The following is a 21908-nucleotide window of genomic DNA, read 5'->3' as shown; positions in this document are numbered from 1 at the left end:
TACAGTAATTTAACCCCCCAGCGCTGTATACAGTAATATAACCCCCAGCACTGTATACAGTAATATAACCCCCCAGCGCTGTATACAGTAATATAACCCCCAGCGCTGTATACAGTAATATAACCCCCAGCGCTGTATACAGTAATATAACCCCCAGCGCTGTATACAGTAATATAACCCCCAGCGCTGTATACAGTAATATAACCCCCCAGCGCTGTATACAGTAATATAACCCCCCCAGCGCTGTATACAGTAATATAACCCCCCAGCACTGTATACAGTAATATAACCCCCAGCACTGTATACAGTAATATAACCCCCCAGTGGTTTTATCTCATTTTGTTCCAATAAACTCCGTTTATCTGCAGATCTGGAGCCGCCGTTGCTGTCAGTCATGTGATATTTTGGGTGACTTTCCCGGCTCAAACACCGCACTAAGCTGATTCTTTATGGCAATGCTAATGAAGTCCGTTCCTCCATAGACTTTCATTAGTCAGAGAGTCCGACTGCATGATTAAAACTGAGCCATTCTATTGTTAACAACAGGCAGTATGATCATGACTTTGAAGGTCTAGTTATAGTCTGGATAACAGAAAGGACACACATGGCTAATTTTGCAATTGTCTAAAAACGTCATGTAAATACAAAATCTACATTTGTAAAAAAAACTAATTTTAATGCGATTTCATATATTTCTTTAGGAATCTCATCACAGGTTAACCAGAGCGATGCCACAACATTGTAACAGAACATATCAAGACAGAATAAGGTACTGTAACTGGGCTGTTACCATAGAAACAACATGATTTGTCCTATTTATCTCTCTTGCATGCCAAACCCTATCATCCTCAGTCAATCTTTCCAGATTTTATTAAAATATCTTACAGTCCAATATCTATATTTTTTAACCTTGTTTCCGAGGCGGGGGCAGAAACCGGGGCTATTCTAAGCCTCGTTGGCAACAAGCCTGCTGCTTAGCATTAAATATTTAACGTGTTCCGTCTCCCAGGGGGAATGCAAACCGCAGCTTCACGACCTCGTTATCCAATTAACTCCTTTCTCGTTACTTTTCTTTAATTAGCGATGCGTGTGAATCACACGGAGGGGAACATATAGAGTATATATGGAGCCTTACAACATGCATGTACATATGTGGCTGTATATAACTCTACGCAACGTCCAGGGTTGGCAAGTCAGACTGTGGCAAAACCAGAGGGCCGATGAGTGCCGCTGCTCAATCGGACAGATCTCTGATCCCCCCAACCTGACCCGTTTATACCATGATGCCTCCCAACTGTCCTGCTTTGCGAGGGACAGTCCCGATTTTATCCAGAGGGATTCGGGACTGCAGTCCCCGTTTCGTTCTCCGGTGTCTAGGACACGACTTGCTGGGGGTAAACGTTGGCAGTCATGCAGCATGGAGGCTGCGCGGCGCTGGCACAGGCTGCTTTAAATGGCGCTGCACGGGGTGCCAGGATATGACATCACACTTTTAGTTCACACGTGATGACATAGGTGCGACCGAAGGCTGGATTTTTGGGGCCGTGCGCTAGGATTTTATGCTCATGTAGCGTGCAGCCGGACACGCTAATAGGGGGGGGGGGGGTGTTTATATATATATATATATATATACACACAGTATGTATATATATTTATGACTTTGCTTGATCTGTAAATCCCATAACGTAGTTTATTTAGTGCATAGAAGCTTAAAATGTGAGGGGGTTTTTTGTGGTTAAAATGCTATTTTTGGTACACATGCTAATTTCTGTTTTAGATTTTACAACAGCGGAGGAAAAGCCATAGTGTCAGGAAACGCGGCCATCGTCTTTCCGCCGTTTCTGTTCCATTTCTGCGCGGCGGCGAGGGCTTTCTCGGTATCCCTGCGGTGATTCGTTCCGGAGGGCACGATGCGGAGCGGATTAGGATCGTGGTTTAGCGTAAAGTCTCAATAATGTGTTAATGATGTGTTTTCCCCAAATAGCCTGCGGGACCGATCCCGGGAGCAGGTACGGCAACTTCCAATCAGGGATAAGGAGAGCAAATACCGTAAGGTAAAAGGTTAAAGGAGGTACTGGTCCTCCTGGACAGGGACACTTGGGAGATACAGGTCAGCAAGTAAATTTTGCCCTCGAGGAGGCAAATGATAGGTCTGGCAGAATATCACGGGACACAGCGCAGGCGTCACGCGGGGTCGGTGCTGTCTGGGGTTTAGCTGGATCTTTGTGAACGCGCCATGTTTATTGAGGGTCTTTCTCCTTTTTAAGCACTTAAGTCTAATTAAATAATTCATGATCCAGGTACTCGGTGCCCCCTGGGGCTGCCCCTTCTTTACCCAGGCCCGGGGAAGGAGTATTAGGGGGCACAGCCCGCGCATTAATGCCCCTTTACTCTATAAGCATCACACAGATATCTACAATCGCCACCTGGCTCCGGCCGGAAGTGACGTAGAATGTGAAAGTGCTGTATCGCTCAGAGCCAGAGCCGCTTGGGCCCCGCCCCTTAATTTCCGGGGCCCCTGTTGGAGCCAGCTGTGAGCGGAATGGCCGGGCGGACGGACCGGGCGCCGCTGCTGGACTATGCCGAGGGGCCGGGGCTGAGTCCAGCTCCGGAGGCTGAGCAGGGAGATCGGCAGCGGGGGTACGGGGCGGGCTGGGGTCGAAGGCCGATCCAGGAGCTCTCCCCGGTACCTCAGCTGGAGGATGACCACATCGTGGCCGTGTTTGTGGTGACTTTCGACCCCCGCAGCGGTGAGTGCACCTGCCACTCGGGATAGGAAGTGGGGGGCAGGTACCGCCTCAGGGGCAACAAAGGAGGTGGGGGCAGGTACAGCCCCCCAGGGGCAACAAGGGGGGAAGGTGACAGCTACGGCCCCCCAGGGGCAACAAGGGGGGGGGGGGGGGGAAGGTTACAGCTACAGCCCCCCAGGAGCATTAAAGGGTGGGTGACCGTTACACCCGGCGCAGACTCAAACCTTAATCAGTCGTTGGTCTCGTCTTGGATTCAGGAGCCGTATGTCTATCCCATGCGTGTTTAAATTCCCTCACTGTATTACCCTCTACCACTTCTGCCGGGAAGCTGTTCCATTCATCTACCACCCTCTTGCTAAAGTAATCCATCCATTCAGTGCCTCTGAGCCTGTAGGGTTAGATTCTGTTCTTTAACCCGTTTCTGGGATTTTTCCACATTAACCCATTTTATTCCGCGGCGCAGCTGTCTCTTTAATAAAGTATCTGGCGACGGGAAGCCGGCGGAAGGAGGTTCATTGATTAGAAGCCGCTCTGTTCCGTAACACGCATGCAACACGTGTCATCCCAGTCCCCCCCCCTCCCCGTGTAAACTTTAATATGTGTTATTTGCTCAAACACGGATCGTTCTGCGTGTGCGGCCACCTCCGCCGTGACTCAGCCCAGCTCCGGTTTGAGGTTTGCTGAAGGAGGAAGCCGCTTTCTCGTAGGAGAAACCTCTCGAGTCCCATGTGTGTTTATATTCCCTCGCTGTACCAGCCTCTACCACCTCTGCTGGGAGGCAGTTCCACTTACCAGTAAGGTAGAACGCTTGATTTTAGTGAATACACGTCTGTGGACGCGTCCTGTGTGTTGCTGACGCGTGCGGCCGTTTTAAAGCTGCGGTTCCACCGACTCCTAAATGTAACGCCCAGAATTCTTTGCTTACGCCAGATTTTGCCTGAACCATCATTTATTTACCCCAGGATCGCTTAATTGTCATGTGACACAAAAGCAGGTGCCGATGAGCTGTTGCCATAGAAACAAAATGTCTCCCAAATGTTCACCATATTGACTAACTTTTCTCATCGGCCCCTGGTGGGTGGGTGGGGGAGGCGGTCTCTCGTCGGCCCCTGGTGGGTGGGGGAGGCGGTCTCTCGTCGGCCCCTGGTGGGTGGGGGAGGCGGTTTCTCGTCGGCCCCTGGTGGGTGGGGGAGGCGGTCTCTCGTCGGCCCCTGGTGGGTGGGGGAGGCGGTCTCTCGTCGGCCCCTGGTGGGTGGGGGAGGCGGTCTCTCGTCGGTCCCTGGTTGGGGGGGTGTTGTCGGCCTCTCGCCGGTCCCTGGTTGGGGGGGTGTTGTCGGCCTCTCGCCGGTCCCTGGTTGGGGGGGTGTTGTCGGCCTCTCGCCAGCCCCTGGTGGTGGGGGGGGAGGCGGTCTCTGCCCCTAGGGGGGCTGCACTCTTTTAGGCCCGGGGGGCGTGGTCTCGTTGAATGGGAGATGCGTTTAAATGTTCTTCTCCTTCTTCAGGGAATATTGTGGAATGGTGCCGGCCTCAAGAGATCGATCTGGAGGGGGTGGAGTTCAAATCAATGGCCAGTGGATCCCATCGCGTCCAATCAGATTTCATGTGAGTATCGGACAGTCAGCCGGGGGCCGATCTGCTGGCAGACACTGTTTCTATCCGTGATCCTCTATTTGTTGAGCTGCGCGTCTGTATATGTGGCGATACTCTGGCGTTACGTGTCTGACGGCGGCTCGGTCCGGTGCCGGCCCTCAGTGTCTGGAGTCCGGCTGGGAAAAGCGACGTAAACTATCGGAGCCCTTGGGTTGGTGTTTCGAGGGGAAAAGTTTGTATTTTAAGAAATTACTTTTTTTTCTTTCCTTTGACAGTTATTTCCGTAAAGGCGGCTTCTTCGGCCTGGCCTGCTTCGCCAACATGCCCGTGGAGAGCGAGCTGGAGCGCGGGGCGCGCATGAAGTCCGTGGGGATCCTGTCCCCGTCTTACACCCTCTTGTACCGGTACATGCACTTTCTGGAGAACCAAGTCCGGTGAGTCCCCCCCGCCCTGCGTGTCATATACTGTAACTGCGCCATGGAATCTGTGGGCGATATATATATATATATAACGGAACCGGTTCCGCAGGTCGGATGTCTGAGGCTGCCCTGGATTCTGGGATTAACTCTTTCTGTTCCGCAGGCATCAGCTGGAGATCCCAGGACACTATACCCCCCTGGAGGCTTTCTATGAGGACAAGAAGGGGGTCCTGCCGGTGGGAGTGAACGCACAGAACTACCAGCCCCCAATCCCCTGGCTGCCATCCATACACAAACACCTCTATCCCGAGATGAGGGTAAAACCACAGCAGTCTCCTCCATAGTAAAATGTGATATGTTAGTGAGATTAATAATGTGCTATTCTATACTGTCATTTAAAAAAAAATTATTTTTGTTTAAATAAAAATGTCCTATTCAGATTTAAACTTTTTTTATCATATATTCTATCCAGCCAGACTTTTTGGCATCTTATTATATTTTTTTTTAATAAAAAAAAAAATAAAAAATAAAAAATACGTCCTATTCCAGGCTTTCATTTTTTTATTTTTTTTTTATTGAATTATAATTTTTTTAATCATAGAAATAATGCTCTGATAAACATCCCCCCCCCATAATGTCGCTGATTAACATAAAGGGTGTCATAGAAATCTTTTGACCTTTGACCCTTTAGATTTAAAGGACACTTTTTTTTTTTTAATGTCTGTATATCCTGGCGTTTAATGTGTTAATCTCGCCCCGCGTCCCGTTTAGATCACCCACCCCGCCGGCTGCATGTCGCAGTTCATTAAGTTCTTCGGGGAACAAATCTTTGTGCTCTGGAAATTTGCCCTTCTGCGGAAGCGAATCCTGATCTTCTCCCCGCCCCCTGTGGGCGTGGTCTGCTACAGAGGTAATACCCCCATCTGGAAGGGGGGGGCTAAATTGGATTGGCATCAGATCGTCACAAAGGGTTAAAATCAGTAGAGTTAAGATGTTTATAGCATTATATTATGGGGTAAAAAAGAAATAATTTAGTAATTATACTTTCCTTGGTCCCTGGCCTTATCCTATATCTAGCTTGGCCGTATGTCTATCCCATGCTTGCTTAAATGTCTTCACTGTATTAGCATCTACCACTTCTGCTGGAAGGCTATTCCCTGCATCCACTACCCTTTTCCGTAAAGTAATACTTCCTGATGTTGCCTTTTAACCCTTTGCCCCTCTGGGTTATGACCGTGTCCTCTAACGCCCCCCTCCTGCCCCGCAGTGTACTGCTGCTGCTGTCTGGCCAACGTTACCCTGCCAGGGATCGGAATGACGGCCCCTGAGTCCAAACCGTTCTTCTACGTGAACGTGGCGGATATAGACGTGCTGGACGGGGAAGTTTCCTACGTGGCGTGTGAGTATCCGGACCGGACCCCATCATGTATTTCACACCCTGTTACCCCCTAAAGATACCCCGGCGTATCACCCCCCCCCTCCATTCTCCCTCTTCTCACGGCTCGCCCCCCGTTGGCTTCTGTTGCCAGGTACCACGGAGAAGATCTTTGAGCACAAGCCGGATCTCTACGACGTCTACGTGGACAACCAAAACGTGAAGACTCACCTGGACCACCTGCAGCCGCTCCTGCGCGTCAACGGCGCCGACAAGGAGAAGTACCGGCGGCTCAACGACCAGAGGTGACTGCCGGGGCTTTAATACAGAGACCCCCGCAGGATGAGGGGTTCTGGGGTCTGTTTGGGGGGGGTGATGGTATGATTTTAGCGCGGTAATAGTCGTTAACCCCCGCCGTGCTGACTGTTCTGCCGTTAACCCCCGCTGTGCTGATCATTCTGCCGCTGGTTGCTTGCAGGCAGCTGCTGATGTACACGCAGGAGGTGGACGGGGACTGCGGCTCCTGCGAGGAGGACCTCTTCATACTGTGAGTGTCCGACGTTCGCGAACTGTGTCTCCCGAGTAATGTGCATGGGGGGGGCGTGAGTGAACGGAAAAATCTACTGTTAATGTTGCTGTTCCACTTATACCACAAACTAAACGCAGCGCCGCTGAACGTTTAAACGCTTCTCTTATGTTTTTCCTGGTTCATAGTTTTAGCTGGGAACGCTTAAATGTCGTATGATACTCGGGCAAGGACTAGACTATTGCCTTAACTGGGGGGTGGGGCCTGAAAGTTTTTAGTTTTTTTTTTTGTTTTTTTTTTTAAGTGGGGAAAGCGATTAATGTTTAAGCGGAACAGCACCTTTAAATTTATAAATAAAAGGTAATTGAGACGCTTTAAATTTCCAGATTAGGATCTTTGTTTCTTGCCCCCTTCCCCCCCCACCCCCCCCTTGTCTCACTCCTGCTTCCAGGTTCTTCATGGAGCAGAACAACAGAATATTCCAGATCCTGCTGGAAGTGGCATCGAGCCAGGACAAGACCCTGACGGCCGATCACGCCCGCAGCATGGGGCTCGACCCCCAGGGCGACCGCAGCTTCCTCATGGACCTGCTGGATGTCTATGGTTTTGACCTCATGCTGGTCATAGACAACCCCTGCTGCCCGTGACTCCGGATCCCTCCCGGCTCTTGGCCCCTGCTGCCCGTGACTCCGGATCCCGTGCGGCCCTCGGCTCGACCCCTGCTGCCCGTGACTCCGGATCCCGCGCGGCCCTCGGCTCGACCCCTGCTGCCCGTGACTCCGGATCCCGCGCGGCCCTCGGCTCGACCCCTGCTGCCCGTGACTCCGGATCCCGCGCAGCCCTCGGCTCGTGTCTTGTAAATAACCCTCGGATGTGATGCCCACTGTGACGGAGCTCCGGCTCGGAGACCTGAACTCTGTTTCTGTCTCACACCATGTGCAATACTACTGTCTAAACCTGCGGGGGGGACAACTGAGATAAATCCTCCCCAAAAACATTAAACCCACCGCCTGTTTATCGGTCGGAGCCCAACTTTTAATACCAAAGCAGTGACTGTTCTGACGGAAGTTCTGTAAGTCATGAAGAATACGGACCGTGTGTTCTGGGTTCTGGGATGATGAGAGCCGAGAGGAACGCTCTTCTGAGTGTCCGGAGCTAGAGGTGGGAAGAGACTTCATTCTTGTTCTTGAGACCGAGTGCCCGGTATTTGCCCAGCTTGTGACGGTTCCTTAAGATGCTTTTGTTCCATAAAAAAATATGGCGTCAGCCGGAGACCCACCGAGCCAAACACCGGCAATCTGAAGACCACCAGTCTCTGCGGTGTAAAGGGGTCCTCTCACGAAGATTTAATACAACGTGGGAAGCAAATACCGGCCGCCGTGATTTCCACCGGGCGAGAGGTCCCCGATAATGCGGAACTTAATGTATAAATAAGCAAATTCCGTGGATTTATCCGTCGGGCCTCCTAGAACCTGTTAAATTTTTTTGGAGCGTGAATGAAAAATCATCGTTTCTGGTCCGGTCGGCCCTTGTGTTTTTTTTGTTTTTTTTACGGATTTCACGAAGACTGCGAGTAACTTCTAACGGTTCTTGTGGCTTCCAGAACGTGGACGGAAGCCGCGAATCGCTGGAATCATTCCTACCTGCGGCTGGTTTTGTGTTTAGACTGTTTATGAAAAGACTTGGGGGGGGGGGGGTTATTTCCAGGTGAAAACGAGAAAATTTTACTTTAACGGAATGCTGGAACCGTGCGATGACATCTTAAAGGGGCTTTAACGGATCAGCATCATTTTTCTGGATTTTCTTGTAGGTTTCACAATCTCTACAGCTGGGGGGGGGGGGTCGGTTGGACAGCCCCGCTTACGGGGTCTGCGTTGAGTGCATCTAAAGGGACGCCGTCATTGGGGACTACATGGATTTTTGTGCGATGTGCCTTTAAGTGCTAGAAAAGGGGACTGTACCAATGACATCTGAAATATGGGGGGGTATGGAGGAGGGTTTTTTTTTCTTTATGTAGCTATAAGATATAGAAAAATTACAGGAATCCATTACGGCCGCGAATAGCCCGACTTGCCTTGTTATAGAAAGATTTATACGATGAATGTGCCTGTCCTGCGACGTGGATCGTCTCCTACCCCCCCGCCTCTCCTCGCGCGTTCGCGTTCCTGATCCGTGCTGTTGTTGCGATTGTCGTCGACGCTCCTGCCGTTTTACCGATTTATATCCATTTATCGGTGATATTTTCAGACAGTAACAGAATCCTTTTAATGCTGTAGCCGGGACGGTCTGCCCGGGGCCTTCACTGTTAATGTTATTGGGAAGACCTCAGCTTTGTGAATGTCGGGTGGGGGGGAATAACGGTTTAGTTTGGGTGTTTATTTGTTATGATTATAATTCTGATACATTGTAGTTTGGATTTGATGTAGAAAGCCGTCGGCTCCAGTGCCTGTCGGCATTTTGTGCCGGTCGGATGGTGAGGTTGCCTTTGTTCAGGGAAAGCCCGTGTTTTCGGGGTTAACGGTAGGGGTCTCCTCCGAGGCTTTTGACGCCAGCCGCCGGCGTGACTTTCGGGTGAAACGCGTGGTGTCCGCAGAGATGCGATCAGTTTATTCATCATGGAATTTGTTTTAAAAACCTGTTTGTATGTAACGTGTGTTAAGGATTCAGGAAATCAAAGGTTAAGCAGGGTCCAGTTTAATGCCCTCGGGTAAAGAATATTGGGTGTTAAGGTAACCCAGACAGGGAGGGACCAACTACAAATTGTGAAAGCGTTGCCCGTCTGGCAGAAAACATATAGATGAGACGTTTGAAAAGTGGTCTTGTTGCCATAGCAACCACTGAAATGGCCCAAGGGGCAGAAATGTTGGTTGTTATGGTGACAGATGCAGAGAGAGAAAATACAAATTTCAGGTATAGATGGCTGCTGGTGGTTTTTCCTTTAGCTTAATGTATGGATCAAACCTGTGCAGCGTCTTTCAAACGGTTTGCATGGCTTTTTAGATGACGTGAGGGGGGGCTCGTGTGACGTTTATGGAGAAAGAGACAAGACTTTGAATGCCTTTATTTACCCCCCCCCCGACCACAATATCCATGTTTTATTTATTTAGGTTTTTATGATGTGTGAATATGTTGTTATATTAGAATCCAGGAAAAGCTCCCAGGGGTCTCCAAAGCACTGGGCTTGTTGGTAGAAAGTCTCATCATCCCCAGCCATGGCGCTCCCCGCTGGTCACTTTTGGCATTATAGGTTTTTTGTTACGTTGTATCTTCCAGCGCTGATTTTCATTCCATTCATGCTTCTGCGCGATTCCCATGATCCCTCAGCGCAGGCTGTATTGGGGTCCTGCTGTCGGCCCGACTTTCGGGACTCTCCTTGCATTGTTTAGCAGACTGTGCCCAACCCTCTTAGGGCAAAGGGGGCAATAAATAGGATTTGGAGTAACCTGGTGGGTGACAAATCCCCCCCCCTTAGCTCTTAATTAAAGCTGAAACTTGGAGGGTTTTTTATTCGTTTTAATTCTCCATAAACGCAGACTCTCCTTCCTGTTTAAATGAAGCGTTAAGCGATGGCCCCAAATTCTCCGCTAATTCCGAATAAAATCACCAAGAATTCTCATACCAGGAAACGGTAACTTGAACCTAAGCTGTGTTTAACCCTTTAAGTGCTGAGCGGGGTATACACTCCATTGCCTGACACCCCCTCTAGCGCTTTTCAAGATTCAAAGGCGGAAGCGTTGGAGGATCTTGCTACCACTCTGTATCGTTTCGTACTGTACCCCATCATAACACCACCCCCCCTTTTAATGTTTACTACTGACATTGGCTGCCTGTATGAGATGTTTGGGTGCGTTTTACTTGTCTGTGACTACTAAGCAATACAGGAGACGCGGCGTTTTAATAATAAAAATATCAGACCTGCCTTTTGTGTGCTGCTTGGCAATTTATTCCTCCCCGCGCCCACTATGCCGTTTTCGTAAGATGCCTTCTTCCAAAAGGTAGGAAAGTGATAAAAGCACTTACCCGCACTACAACCTGCAGCTGCCCTCCTGCCCTCCTGCCCATGGTGCTGATCCGTGGCAGAGTGTAACCCTTTAACTGCCCCTCTTACAGGAGCCACACAAACATACAGCTTCCTGAGGCGGCGTTTGGCGTTCATGTCTTTAATAACCCTCTCAAGGACAAAACAAAATACATTTCACATGGAAAGCGTCTGCGCAGCCAATCAGAGCCCAGCGGCTACAAAACGCAATTAACCCCCGAGCGTGAGTAACATACGTGTCATTGTAACCCCAGTAAATGTCAAACGCGTCGTCTCTCGCATGTTCGTTATAATCAGACTGGGTCAGAAAATCCCAAGACCAGGAAAACTATTCCAGACAACGAACTGCGAACCAATATCACGACCTGGGGGCTCCTCCGCCGAGCAGGACCAACCCCCCCAGGGCTACGGGGAGTCCTCCGAAGGGTCTTCCCGGCCCTCTGTCGGCCAAGCGTTGGGGCGCCTAGAGCTCTAGCTTGGTATGGCCTCTGCGGGCGGTTGATTGAGCTGTTGCTTCTTATTCGGATGGCACAGAAACTGCAGCTTGCGCGGCAGAAGCGTCACTTCCACGGACATGGCCTCGTACTCTTCGGAGTCTATACTGAAGCGACCCTCCGTCCCCTAAACCAGGAACGAGATAAACGGATGCTCCGTTACACCGAGCTGCGATCCCAACAGAGAGCGGGAACGACCGGAAACGCGGTTACCTGCGGGATCCGGACTTTACAGGAACTGGCGCTGAGGACGGGACTGCCTGCCGGGCAACGCAGCGGCTCGCGCATCTTCTCCGACCTGCGGAAAAGGGACTTGTTTTACTGCTTGGCCTGGAAGAAGCTATGTACTCGTATCCCCCGTCTCTAGTGCTTAGAACAAACTTCCCATCATACTCCCAGCGGCCCAATTTGCATTTCCTAACTGACGCAGGAAGTTTGTGGGTGTGGTTTAATGTTGGCCCCACCCACATACATGCTAATCCGCTCATGTTCCCCATTCCATGCATGCGCTCTTCCGATAGGATGCGACATGCTGTGCGTTTGGCGTGGCACTTAAGTCTCTACCTAGCGAAACATTTCTAGTTTTGAAGCAGACTCACCCCAGCTTAATGAAATCTCCTTTGCTGATGGAATCCGGCTCTACGCAGATATTCATAGAGTCCAACATGCGCTAAACAGGCAAAAAGAATAAGCGGATTATTTAAAACGGGGTCGAAACAAACTTGCAGGAAACGGCTAACACGTCATACAGCGCCGTGGAATATGATGGCGACATAAATATAACATCAGCTGCATACTGAAGCTTTCACTGTGGTGCAAAACATTTAAATCTCTGATAAACTGATCCTATACGACTTGAAATAACATTTTCCTGATAGGGTCCCTTTAAATGAGCCGCGGCCTCCGGTAGAATCATCGCATGCAGACTCACCGAGAAGTCCGGCTGGTGGTTCTGGGTCGCGATGGTCAGCTCTACAGCCGAGACGTGGCTTTCCTGCCAAGGCTCGGGTTCTGGTTCCGCCGGGATTTCTGTAACGTTCAATGAGCAAGAATTACATTTATGTCGTGAAATGTGGGCCTGTCCCTTTAAATCGATCAAATATGGAGGAGATGCCAACATGTAGCCACACCCCTCCGGCCTATACTCCTCCCACCTGATGCCTGTTTACAGGTTGGGTCAAAGGTTGGATTAAAAACCAATGGAGCCCCCAAGCTTACCGACTTTAGGTGGTGACCAGTACCGAGCGAGTCTCCTGTATATCCGGACGTACAGCGGGGGCCTGGCGACGCTCGGCTCCGGTTCCTCTGGGGGTCTCTCCGTAGGTCCCAGGAACAAGATTGAGGCTTCGTGCTTCTGAGGCCATTCCTGTGCAAGAATATAAGCAATGTAACATTTTGCCTTGTTGGTATTTTTTTAACCGTGTATATACCGTGTGATATAAAAACCAGAAACTGACAGATCTGCAAAGGTTTACTGGCTAACGCGGGGGGTCAGTGGGACAGAATCTTTAATACAGAAAACCCTTTTGGTTTTTAAGGTGCACTTTCGTGAAGTGATCCTGATTTGGTGATGTGCACTGGCAAACGAAGGGTTAACACCCCCCCCCCCCCCCCCCCCCGTCCATAGGACCCGTCTGCTCTGGGTTCGTTACCTTCAGAGTGCTGAACCAATGCGCTGCCCGGATCTTCAGGGGCCCGAGATACCAATATCTGTAACGGGAAATCAGGCCGACGCACAGCTTAGTGCCAGAGAAAAGACATGCGCAGCCAGGGAACAGCTTTAACCCCTTCACGACCACTGTATTATATCCCACCGGGACAAGCTGCAAAGCCCTTGTACCAATAACAAAAACATAAGAACAGCCCACTGCCGCCCTCTATTGGCAGGTGTGTTGTAGTAACTACGAATATCTCTCATCTTCACCGTTTCCCCAGTAAAAGTCACAGCCCCCCCACGCCGGTCACGGGGCTTACTTGCTGGCTTTAACAGCAGCGTCCCGGTAACTTCCCCATCGTAACGAGTTCAGGGCAAACACCGGCTGCTCTTGTTCTCCCTGCAGTAAAAAAAAAAAAAAAGCAGATGGAGCCGAGGTCGGATACCAGCAGAAAAGGACGCGGAACGTATATATACCCCGTCTCTGCGCTATCCATCAGAATCTTCAACATTCCTCCCTGACGGGAAGCACCGGCAGAAGCCAACTCCCATCAACCCCAGCTTGTCTGTTTATTTCCGGAAGGCTTCATCATCCGCATAAGATGGCCGTACCTTTATCTGAAGAACATCGAGGGGAACAGTTTCTCCTTTCAAGATGGACAGCGTTGCTTCTGAGATGTGCCTAGAAGATAAAAGGGTCACAAGGGCCAAGATTCTTCTAGATAAATCAGTGTGCCGCCCCCCTGTATAATGTATAGATAAATCAGTGAGCCTGCCCCTGTATAATGTATAGATAAATCAGTGAGCCTGCCCCTGTATAATGTATAGATAAATCAGTGAGCCTGCCCCTGTATAGATAAATCAGTGAGCCTGCCCCTGTATAATGTATAGATAAATCAGTGACCCGGCCCCTGTATAATGTATAGATAAATCAGTGACTGGTCCCCTGTATAATGTATAGATAAATCAGTGAGCCAGCCCCTATATAATGTATAGATAAATCAGTGAGCCGGCCCCTGTATAATGTATAGATAAATCAGTGAGCCGGCCCCTGTATAATGTATAGTTAAATCAGTGACCGGCCCCTGTATAATGTATAGATAAATCAGCGAGCTGGCCCCTGTATAATGTATAGATAAATCAGCGAGCCTGCCCCCTGAATAAATGTACGAGGTGTCATAAGAAGTCTCTCGACATTAACTATACATTATACAGGGTCGGCCCTACCTACATTTTAAATTCCTGGCTTAATGAATCAATCCCAGAGGGAGGGAGGGGGCCGGGGTGGAATAAGTCCTCACACCGGTTATCACACGTAAACTCATCTTGGTCGGAAGGGTTACGGTCACCGGATATTCTAAAATGCTTTGAGGAAGGCGCAGAGTCCTGCCTTCCACCGAGGATCCCCCCGGCACAACAATTCCCACAGAATAACCCAAAAACACGAGGGAAGCCCTCAACGCCAACGGGAACTCCGCGCGTCTGCCACTTACTGCACTCTGTTGTCTGTCTCGGGATACAGGGTCCGGCTGAGAGTGTTGGTCGTTCCCAGAGGGATAAATCCGATGGGGATTTTACTGAAGGAAGCCTAGGAGGGGAAAAAAAAAAGTAAAATAAAATAAAAACATTTAATCAGCCCAATCTGTCTCATATATATATATATTAGGGGCGCGTCTATATAATGTAGATGAAGACATACGGATGCAAAAAAAAGTGGGAAAAGCAGAAGACGCGGGGTTCAAAAACAAACACTCCACACCCTCCATTTATTTGAATATTAATACTTTCATTAAATTACAATCTCGATGTTGCTTTTTAAAAGTCTCAAATCGCCCAAATCCTCTCTTATATGCGGTAAAATCCGTCACGAAGCAGGAAAAAAGGAAATGTGGGTAAACCTCGTCAAAAAAAGTGCAGCTGATTAAAAAACTGCTAATTTGGAAGCCGGGATTTTCACGTCACGTTCGCTGTACCTGATCGGCTCTGCGGAGGAGTCCGGTGATCACCTGGAAAAAAACAAAACCAGACCTTTATTTCTTATTGTTCCCGAATTATACAGATTACCAAAACTAATAACGTACACCCCGTCCGCCGAGCCCGGAGGAGACGCCATTCCAGCCGCATCGAGCTATAAAAAAATGAATTACTGTTTAACTTTAAATTAAAAACCGTATTTAAAGTCCATTCCGGTTTTAGCCGCAGCTAACCAAAAAAAAAGACAGGTCCTTACGCCGACCATGTATTATCACCAGAGGAACGCGTCGGTATATGTGGCGATACTCTGGCGTTACGTGTCTGACGGCGGCTCAGTCCGGCCCTCAGTGTCCCGAGTCCAAATGTATCGGTGTTAAGTCTAGCGTTTGTTACCATTACTATGCTTTGAAGTAGGAGCTTCTCACCTCTTGCAGCGTCCCATCCCCTCCGGCCACGATGATCAGATCCGTGTTCTCCATCAGCTCCAGGAGCTTCTTGGCCTGACCTTCATAATCTGTCTGAAAAGGGGAAAGGAAGGGTTAAACCCCCCCAAAAACACAAGACAAACCGTCCTAAAGCAGGATCCTTAAATGTGAGATCTACTAAAGTATCCCAATCTACCCCCGACTCCTTATCAGACTGTGGGGAACAATAGAATGGCTCGGTCTTAATCACCGATGAAAGTCTATGGAGGAGCGCTGAGATTTGTAAATTTTTTTTATAATAAATACTTTGCGATTTACTGCCCTGCTTTCAGAGGGAAATTAACCCCAGAGGAGAGGGCCGTTTGTTCCCCGGCACGCTGTCTTTTCCGCGCTCGCATCCATCTGCTCTCTCAGAACAGGGAATGCTATTTTTATATCATAATCAACAATCTGAGAAAAAAAAAATGAAAATAGCTCTCTGGTGATTAACGGTTGAGGCGCTAATCACCCGTCATCATCCTGATCTGTCAAAGCGATGCGGGAACAGGGGGGGGGTAGTTTTTTTTTTTTATATACTTTTTTAGTGACAACCAGCCCACCTGTCCCGATGTACCCCGGGGGGCTCTTGTTAAAGGGACAGAGCAGCCATCATATGCACGTTAACGCATACAGAAGTCCCTTTAGGTTTTCACGGGATCCCCTTTACAGATCGGGGGGGGGGCATTCTGCGAAATCCCCCCCAAGATGCATTTGCCCCCTTTCCTTGCCCCGTCTTATTAATGCAGTGCAGCAGAGCCAATATTGGCTCAGAATGTGTTTGGGGGCCGAGGCATCTTATGAGAGCCCCATAAACAAGTACTGATTGGCTGCTTCAAGCTCCATTATCTCCTAAAGGTAAAAGTATTAAAGTTATCAGCTAAAAAAAACCCCAAAACACACAAAATTCTAACTTTCCACAGTCCCCACATTTAACATGCGCAGCGGCAGAGCTTCTAATTTTGGAGCAAGGAGGTGGCTAAAAGGCGCTCTAATTAATCCGTAACACTTGATTGCATTTCCAATTCCCCCTCCTCTTCCTTCTACTTCCAATTTTCTTTAGTGACTCACAAGACAAAAGCCGCGACCCACAAAGAGCAACCGCCAGTTATCATCTCAGCCGCTACCTTCCTCCCCGCGCCCTAAAAAAAGCCCCTCTCTGGATAATCATCCAGCAAAAAAGAGGACCCCGGTGTCTCTCAACGGCCCTTCAAGATACCCTGCCATTACCCAACGCGTTTCACCCAGATGTGGAAACAGAATTGAATGAAATGCGTTGGGTGCATCAACACGGCATCCTACCGCCCCGACCGAGGAGACGCTGCCAACCCACCAACGCCTCGAAGTGTCCTTAAATAATAAGCTTAATCGCCAAACACTGTAAATATCTGTTACGCAGAAATATATGTTTTTGTATTTTTCTAAAAACCTGCACCCATGGAAACGAGATGTTTTCTTCTCTTTAATTTAAACACGCATGGGATAGACATACGGCTCCTGAATCGACTGATTAAGGTTTCAGTCTTTACAGCAGGAGAAACGGGCGACTAGACGGGGGCCGAATGGGGCCGATCTGCCGGCAGGTTCTATGTTTATAAACGACACCTTAAACAGGTAAAATTTCAGAAGGCTTCGGCGAGGGGCTATGGAATCTGGAGGATCATAACTTGTTTGTATTTAGTTGCTGCGGCTTCTTCCCTTGAGACGTGGAACCTTCCGGAGCTCGGAATGCCGCATGCCACCTAGCATGTAACGTCAATGCGCCCGGCGGCCCATACAGAAGCCTCCTTTGCGCCGTTTATATAATGACCCCTTTAACGATCGTCTCCCATCGCTCAGTAACTCACCTTCACAACGGTGACGTCCACGCCAGCTAAGTGCAGAATCGGGGCCGCGTTCTTCTCAAACAGGTTCCGGGCTTTCCTGTCAATGAAAGAACGGCTCGGTGTTTACTAGGAACGCGTTCCCATTCAGCTTACCGTCCCACGCAATACTTTCCTCAATTTTCTTTTATCTTTAGTTATAAAGCGAATTACACAAACCGCAGTGTATAATTATTGGTGCATTTTGGGTACAAATGCATCCATTCCACTAATTATGACCCGAAGCATTGCCAAAAATATTTATTATTATTGTTTTGTTTTATATAATATCGTGCAGGACTGTACAATCGGAAATAATAATAATAATAATAGTAATAATAAGAAGAAAGCCCACAATATAATCCATGCTTTTTGCAGAAAGATGTATATATATATAAAAAACATTATTATTATTATTAATTGATTTAAATAGCACCATCCTTTTCCGCAGCGCTGTACAAAGGGGCAAACTTGAATAAATGTACGTTTCTATTGATCGAGTCGTTTACTCAGTTGATTGACTTTCTACCCCATCGTGGTAAATAATACCGCTTATAGCTGGGGCAGATCGGCAGATTAATGACCCCAAACAAAAAATGGGAGTGAATCAATAGGGGCGAGCTTCAAACAGACAAACAACACGCTTGGGCCTTGGGTCGCTATGGATACCAATCAATTGAATGAAGACTACGGGTGATTAAATCTCCTAATCGCACAGATCAATGGCTGCCGCTTTAACCGATTCCCAGGACTGTGGCTTTAATAAAGGAAGCACTTATTCCGGCCCAGCTGTTTTTCTATTGTAAAGCCCCGGACGCCCGATCTCACGCTGCTGGTTCAATGGTTCAACGAGATAATGGGGGGGTGCAGACGAAAACATCGCTGCAGCGCCGGATATAAACCGCTCACCCTTTACAGGCTGCCGGATTCAGGAAAACGGTTGCCTTCTTCACCGCCATGTTAGGTCGGATCATCTGGTCTCCAAAGACCTGCGGGGGGGGGGGGGGGGGGGGGAGGATTTGTAGCATAAAACATTGTATACTATTAGTCAAAAGTAAACCAAACCAGCTGGTGGCATCTTATACCAAATATACCATCACCTTCTCCACCAATAGACACCTCGATACATATAATCACATGACTTTTAAACCATATTACCGGGTGGGGGACAAACACTGTATTCATGCCAATTCAATGGAAACAAAGTAACCATCGCTAAGTGGTGCGTTCGGTTATTGTTGGCAAATTCGCCATAAAACACTACAGGGTCCGGGTACTCCTAATACTGTTTGTAGGACTACAGCTCTCGTAACGCACAGCCAGCCACACTCCGCTCCATCTTATCGGGAATGCCGTCCGTGACGCCGGGAGGGCAGTATAACGCGTACCCCCCCTTCCGTAAGCACTGGAGTCCGGAGCGGGGATACGGGACGCGTAGGGGCTGCTGCCCTCGGCCGCCAAGAAGAAGAGATATTCTGGATCCCGTAGTCACTCTGGCGGCTACAAGGACACAATTTGCATGATTAATCCCCCGTCTATATTACCGCGATCATGCAAATCGTACGAGCGCGGCAGAATAGCTGCCGCTTGATTATCCTGAAGTGCGTCATTAGTCTAGGAGTTCGGCACTTCATGTCACCGCAGACGGCTCCGTAACGTGTGCCGGGATGGTAAGTGTTTTAGTCTATGGCTCACCGGGACAAACAGGGTCCGGCAAGACAGACAGACAGAACGTTCTCCTTGAGCCGACAGCAGCACGTGGGACGAAGCCGGACTGCTGCAGCTACAAAACCTATTAAAATACCCCCCCATAGCAATAGCCGCTTACCTCTCCACAAAAGCTGACACAGCTGGCAGCTAATAACGTAGGAACTCTGCCCTCCTTACAGCTGAAACGGCATCTCACCCGTCATTAAGCAGCACCGCCAGGGGGCTGCCGGGAGCAAAGAAGGGGTAATTGACCTCTTTCCCTGCCGCGCGGCAGCAGAAAAGGCCCCTGGAGTGAGCGGGGTGCGCTGCAATTGCTTTCCCCCGTCAGCTGGCAGGCATTTCTTTCCCTTACTACCAGAATTAAACTGCTTTCTTAGTAGAGGACACTACAGCTTGAAAATCCAAGCTGCCGTGATCAAGAGTGATGTGAGTTTCGGTTCAGAAACAGTATCAGGACTCCATCGTGTCACCTGCCTCTTCTAACGCGTGGCGGGGGGGGGCACCTCGGGAGGGTCTAATGAGCATCACGCGTCTTCAGTACCTCAGCAGCTTTATGAAACCAGAAAGACGCTTTCCAAGTTCAAACCAGCCTGGAGGACCGTAACAAGCACTCTGGCGGGGACAGAGAGGACGTTTGATTGGTTTCTGGGAATCCGCCGTACGCCAGGAAAGGTCGTTTTAAGGCTACGAGCCATGGAGGGTTTCTCGTGTCCGGGGGGGGGGGGGGGGGGGTTGTAGTCGGAGAACGACACTCAAATCAAATTATCGTTTGCACAAAAAAAAGAAATAGAAACGTACCTGCGCTTCCTGGCAAGCAGCCCGTCTCAGCAAGTTATCGCTAGAGAGGGGAGAGAGGAGGGAGAGAAGAGAAAGAGAGCATTAATAGTTTGCATTAATAACCTGAACTCAATTACATTATTTTGGAGGTTTTGAGCATTCTTAGGCAACTTCTGCCCTCATTTGAAGGCCACGGGCTACAACTCCCAGCATCCTTAGTCAGCCCACCTAGTTCGTTATTTCCCGTTGTGCCTTACGCAGCAGAGAACATATATAGACTATTTGCACATATATACCTGCTCCTTTTACGGCCCGGGATTGGTAAATATTTATATTTTGTGCGATGGTTCACATGGCAACAATTGTATCAAAATATTTATACATATATCATTTATATATTATGACATCACATGGAAATGTTTACATACACAAGGCATTTTTTTATGTATCATTCAAAACAAATTGCATTGTACATTTTTATAAGTTAGAAATATTTATATCACGATAGGCTAAATAGTTTTGCCCCATTTTAAATTTAAATAATTTCATTTTTAGCACTGGTTTCTTCTGCAGTTCTACATGAATTTAGGCAAAGGGGTTTTCTGATGACCAATTAGCCTTTTAAACTTAAACTTGGATCAGTGGCACAACATGTCATTGGAACACAGGAGTGATGGGAGTGATAAAGGGCCATTGGAACACAGGAGTGATGGGAGTGATAAAGGGCCATTGGAACACAGGAGTGATGGGAGTGATAAAGGGCCATTGGAACACAGGAGTGATGGGAGTGATAAAGGGCCATTGGAACACAGGAGTGATGGGAGTGATAAAGGGCCATTGGAACACAGGAGTGATGGGAGGGATAAAGGGCCATTGGGACACAGGAGTGATGGGACTGATAAAGGGCCATTGGGACACAGGAGTGATGGGACTGATAAAGGGCCATTGGGACACAGGAGTGATGGGAGTGATAAAGGGCCATTGGAACACAGGAGTGATGGGAGTGATACAGGGCCATTGGGACACAGGAGTGATGGGAGGGATAAAGGGTCATTGGAACACAGGAGTGATGGGAGTGATAAAGGGCCACTGGAACACAGGAGTGATGGGAGGGATAAAGGGTCATTGGAACACAGGAGTGATGGGAGTGATAAAGGGCCATTGGAACACAGGAGTGATGGGAGTGATAAAGGGCCATTGGGACACAGGAGTGATGAGAGGGATAAAGGGTCATTGGAACACAGGAGTGATGGGAGTGATAAAGGGCCATTGGAACCCAGGAGTGATGGGAGTGATAAAGGGCCATTGGAACCCAGGAGTGATGGGAGTGATAAAGTACACCTATGAAGAGATTCCATTTCCAGCTACGTCATTTACAATATTAACCCCGTCAGTGCTGGATTTCCGATGCATTTAATGTTATTGTAATGGACAAAATTAGCTATTCTTTCAAAAACAAGGATATTTCTAAGTGACCCCAAGTTTTGAAAGGTAATGTATGCATCACGTAATTAATTACAAAATCAATGCAACGTCATTTAAAGCCATTACAGCTTTCTGACACATTCCCAAGCATTCTGGAAAGCGTGTTGTATAGATTGGGAATGCTTTTATGGGCCGATTTGTGGTTGGCTGCCATATTTATTAAATTCGTACCCCCGAGAAATCACTACTTACCAATATTTCCCATAAAGCCAATTCCCTCCGTACCCCAGCAGGCAGAATCCCACGGTGCTCTTCTTCCAGTGATTTCGAAGAGTCTTAAAGATGCGGACAACCCTGGCCATGATTGTCCCCTTAAAGAAAGAACAAAAAGGGGTTAATCGAGCGCTTTGGCAGAGAGAGTATCGCGATGCACCTTGTTGAGTTTTCTGGTGCCGGTGCTTTTTATTTATTTATTTTGGAATAACCCCCCCCCCCCCCCCCGTCTCCTCCACTGTCACCTTTCTCTGCTTTTTATGTAGCACCGATTGTCACTAAGCTACCTCTCTCCTCTCTGTGACACTGGCTGTCACTCACCTGTCTCTCTCGTCTCTGTGACACCGGCTGTCACTCATCCGTCTCTCCCGTCTCTGTGACACCGGCTGTCACTCACCTGTCTCTCCCGTCTCTGTGACACTCGCTGTCACTCACCTGTCTCTCTCGTCTCTGTGACACTGACTGTCACTCATCTGTCTCTCTCGTCTCTGTGACACCGGCTGTCACTCACCTGTCTCTCCCGTCTCTGTGACACCGGCTGTCACTCACCTGTCTCTCTCGTCTCTGTGACACCGGCTG

At 48.8% G+C, this 21908-nt stretch overlaps 2 protein-coding genes across 2 annotated transcripts; one reads left to right on the top strand and one right to left on the bottom strand.

Moving 5' to 3' along the window:
• Positions 1–2542: 2542 nt before the first annotated feature.
• On the top strand, positions 2543–7307 carry LOC149276452 (DENN domain-containing protein 11). Its single transcript, XM_089503652.1, has 9 exons — positions 2543–2750; positions 4253–4352; positions 4616–4774; positions 4923–5076; positions 5531–5669; positions 6027–6158; positions 6289–6439; positions 6613–6681; positions 7112–7307. The coding sequence occupies exons 1-9, from the start codon at positions 2543–2545 to the stop codon at positions 7305–7307; spliced, it is 1308 nt and encodes a 435-aa protein (XP_089359778.1).
• Positions 7308–11170: 3863 nt separating this feature from the next.
• On the bottom strand, positions 11171–21418 carry LOC149276451 (acylglycerol kinase, mitochondrial-like). The gene is made up of 15 exons (XM_089503640.1): positions 21309–21418; positions 19653–19692; positions 18054–18133; positions 17130–17205; positions 15247–15339; positions 14821–14853; positions 14341–14435; positions 13460–13529; positions 13168–13247; positions 12846–12903; positions 12412–12559; positions 12125–12222; positions 11793–11863; positions 11407–11491; positions 11171–11320 (listed from the first exon to the last, which is right to left on the bottom strand). The coding sequence occupies exons 1-15, from the start codon at positions 21416–21418 to the stop codon at positions 11171–11173; spliced, it is 1287 nt and encodes a 428-aa protein (XP_089359766.1).
• Between the last annotated feature and the right edge of the window lie 490 nt (positions 21419–21908).

The sequence above is a fragment of the Sceloporus occidentalis genome, unplaced genomic scaffold (genome assembly GCF_023333645.1).
Source record: "Sceloporus occidentalis isolate IW3139 unplaced genomic scaffold, rSceOcc1.0.p SCAF_238, whole genome shotgun sequence".
Lineage (NCBI taxonomy): Eukaryota > Metazoa > Chordata > Lepidosauria > Squamata > Phrynosomatidae > Sceloporus > Sceloporus occidentalis.
This window is presented reverse-complemented; position numbering and strand designations above follow the sequence as displayed.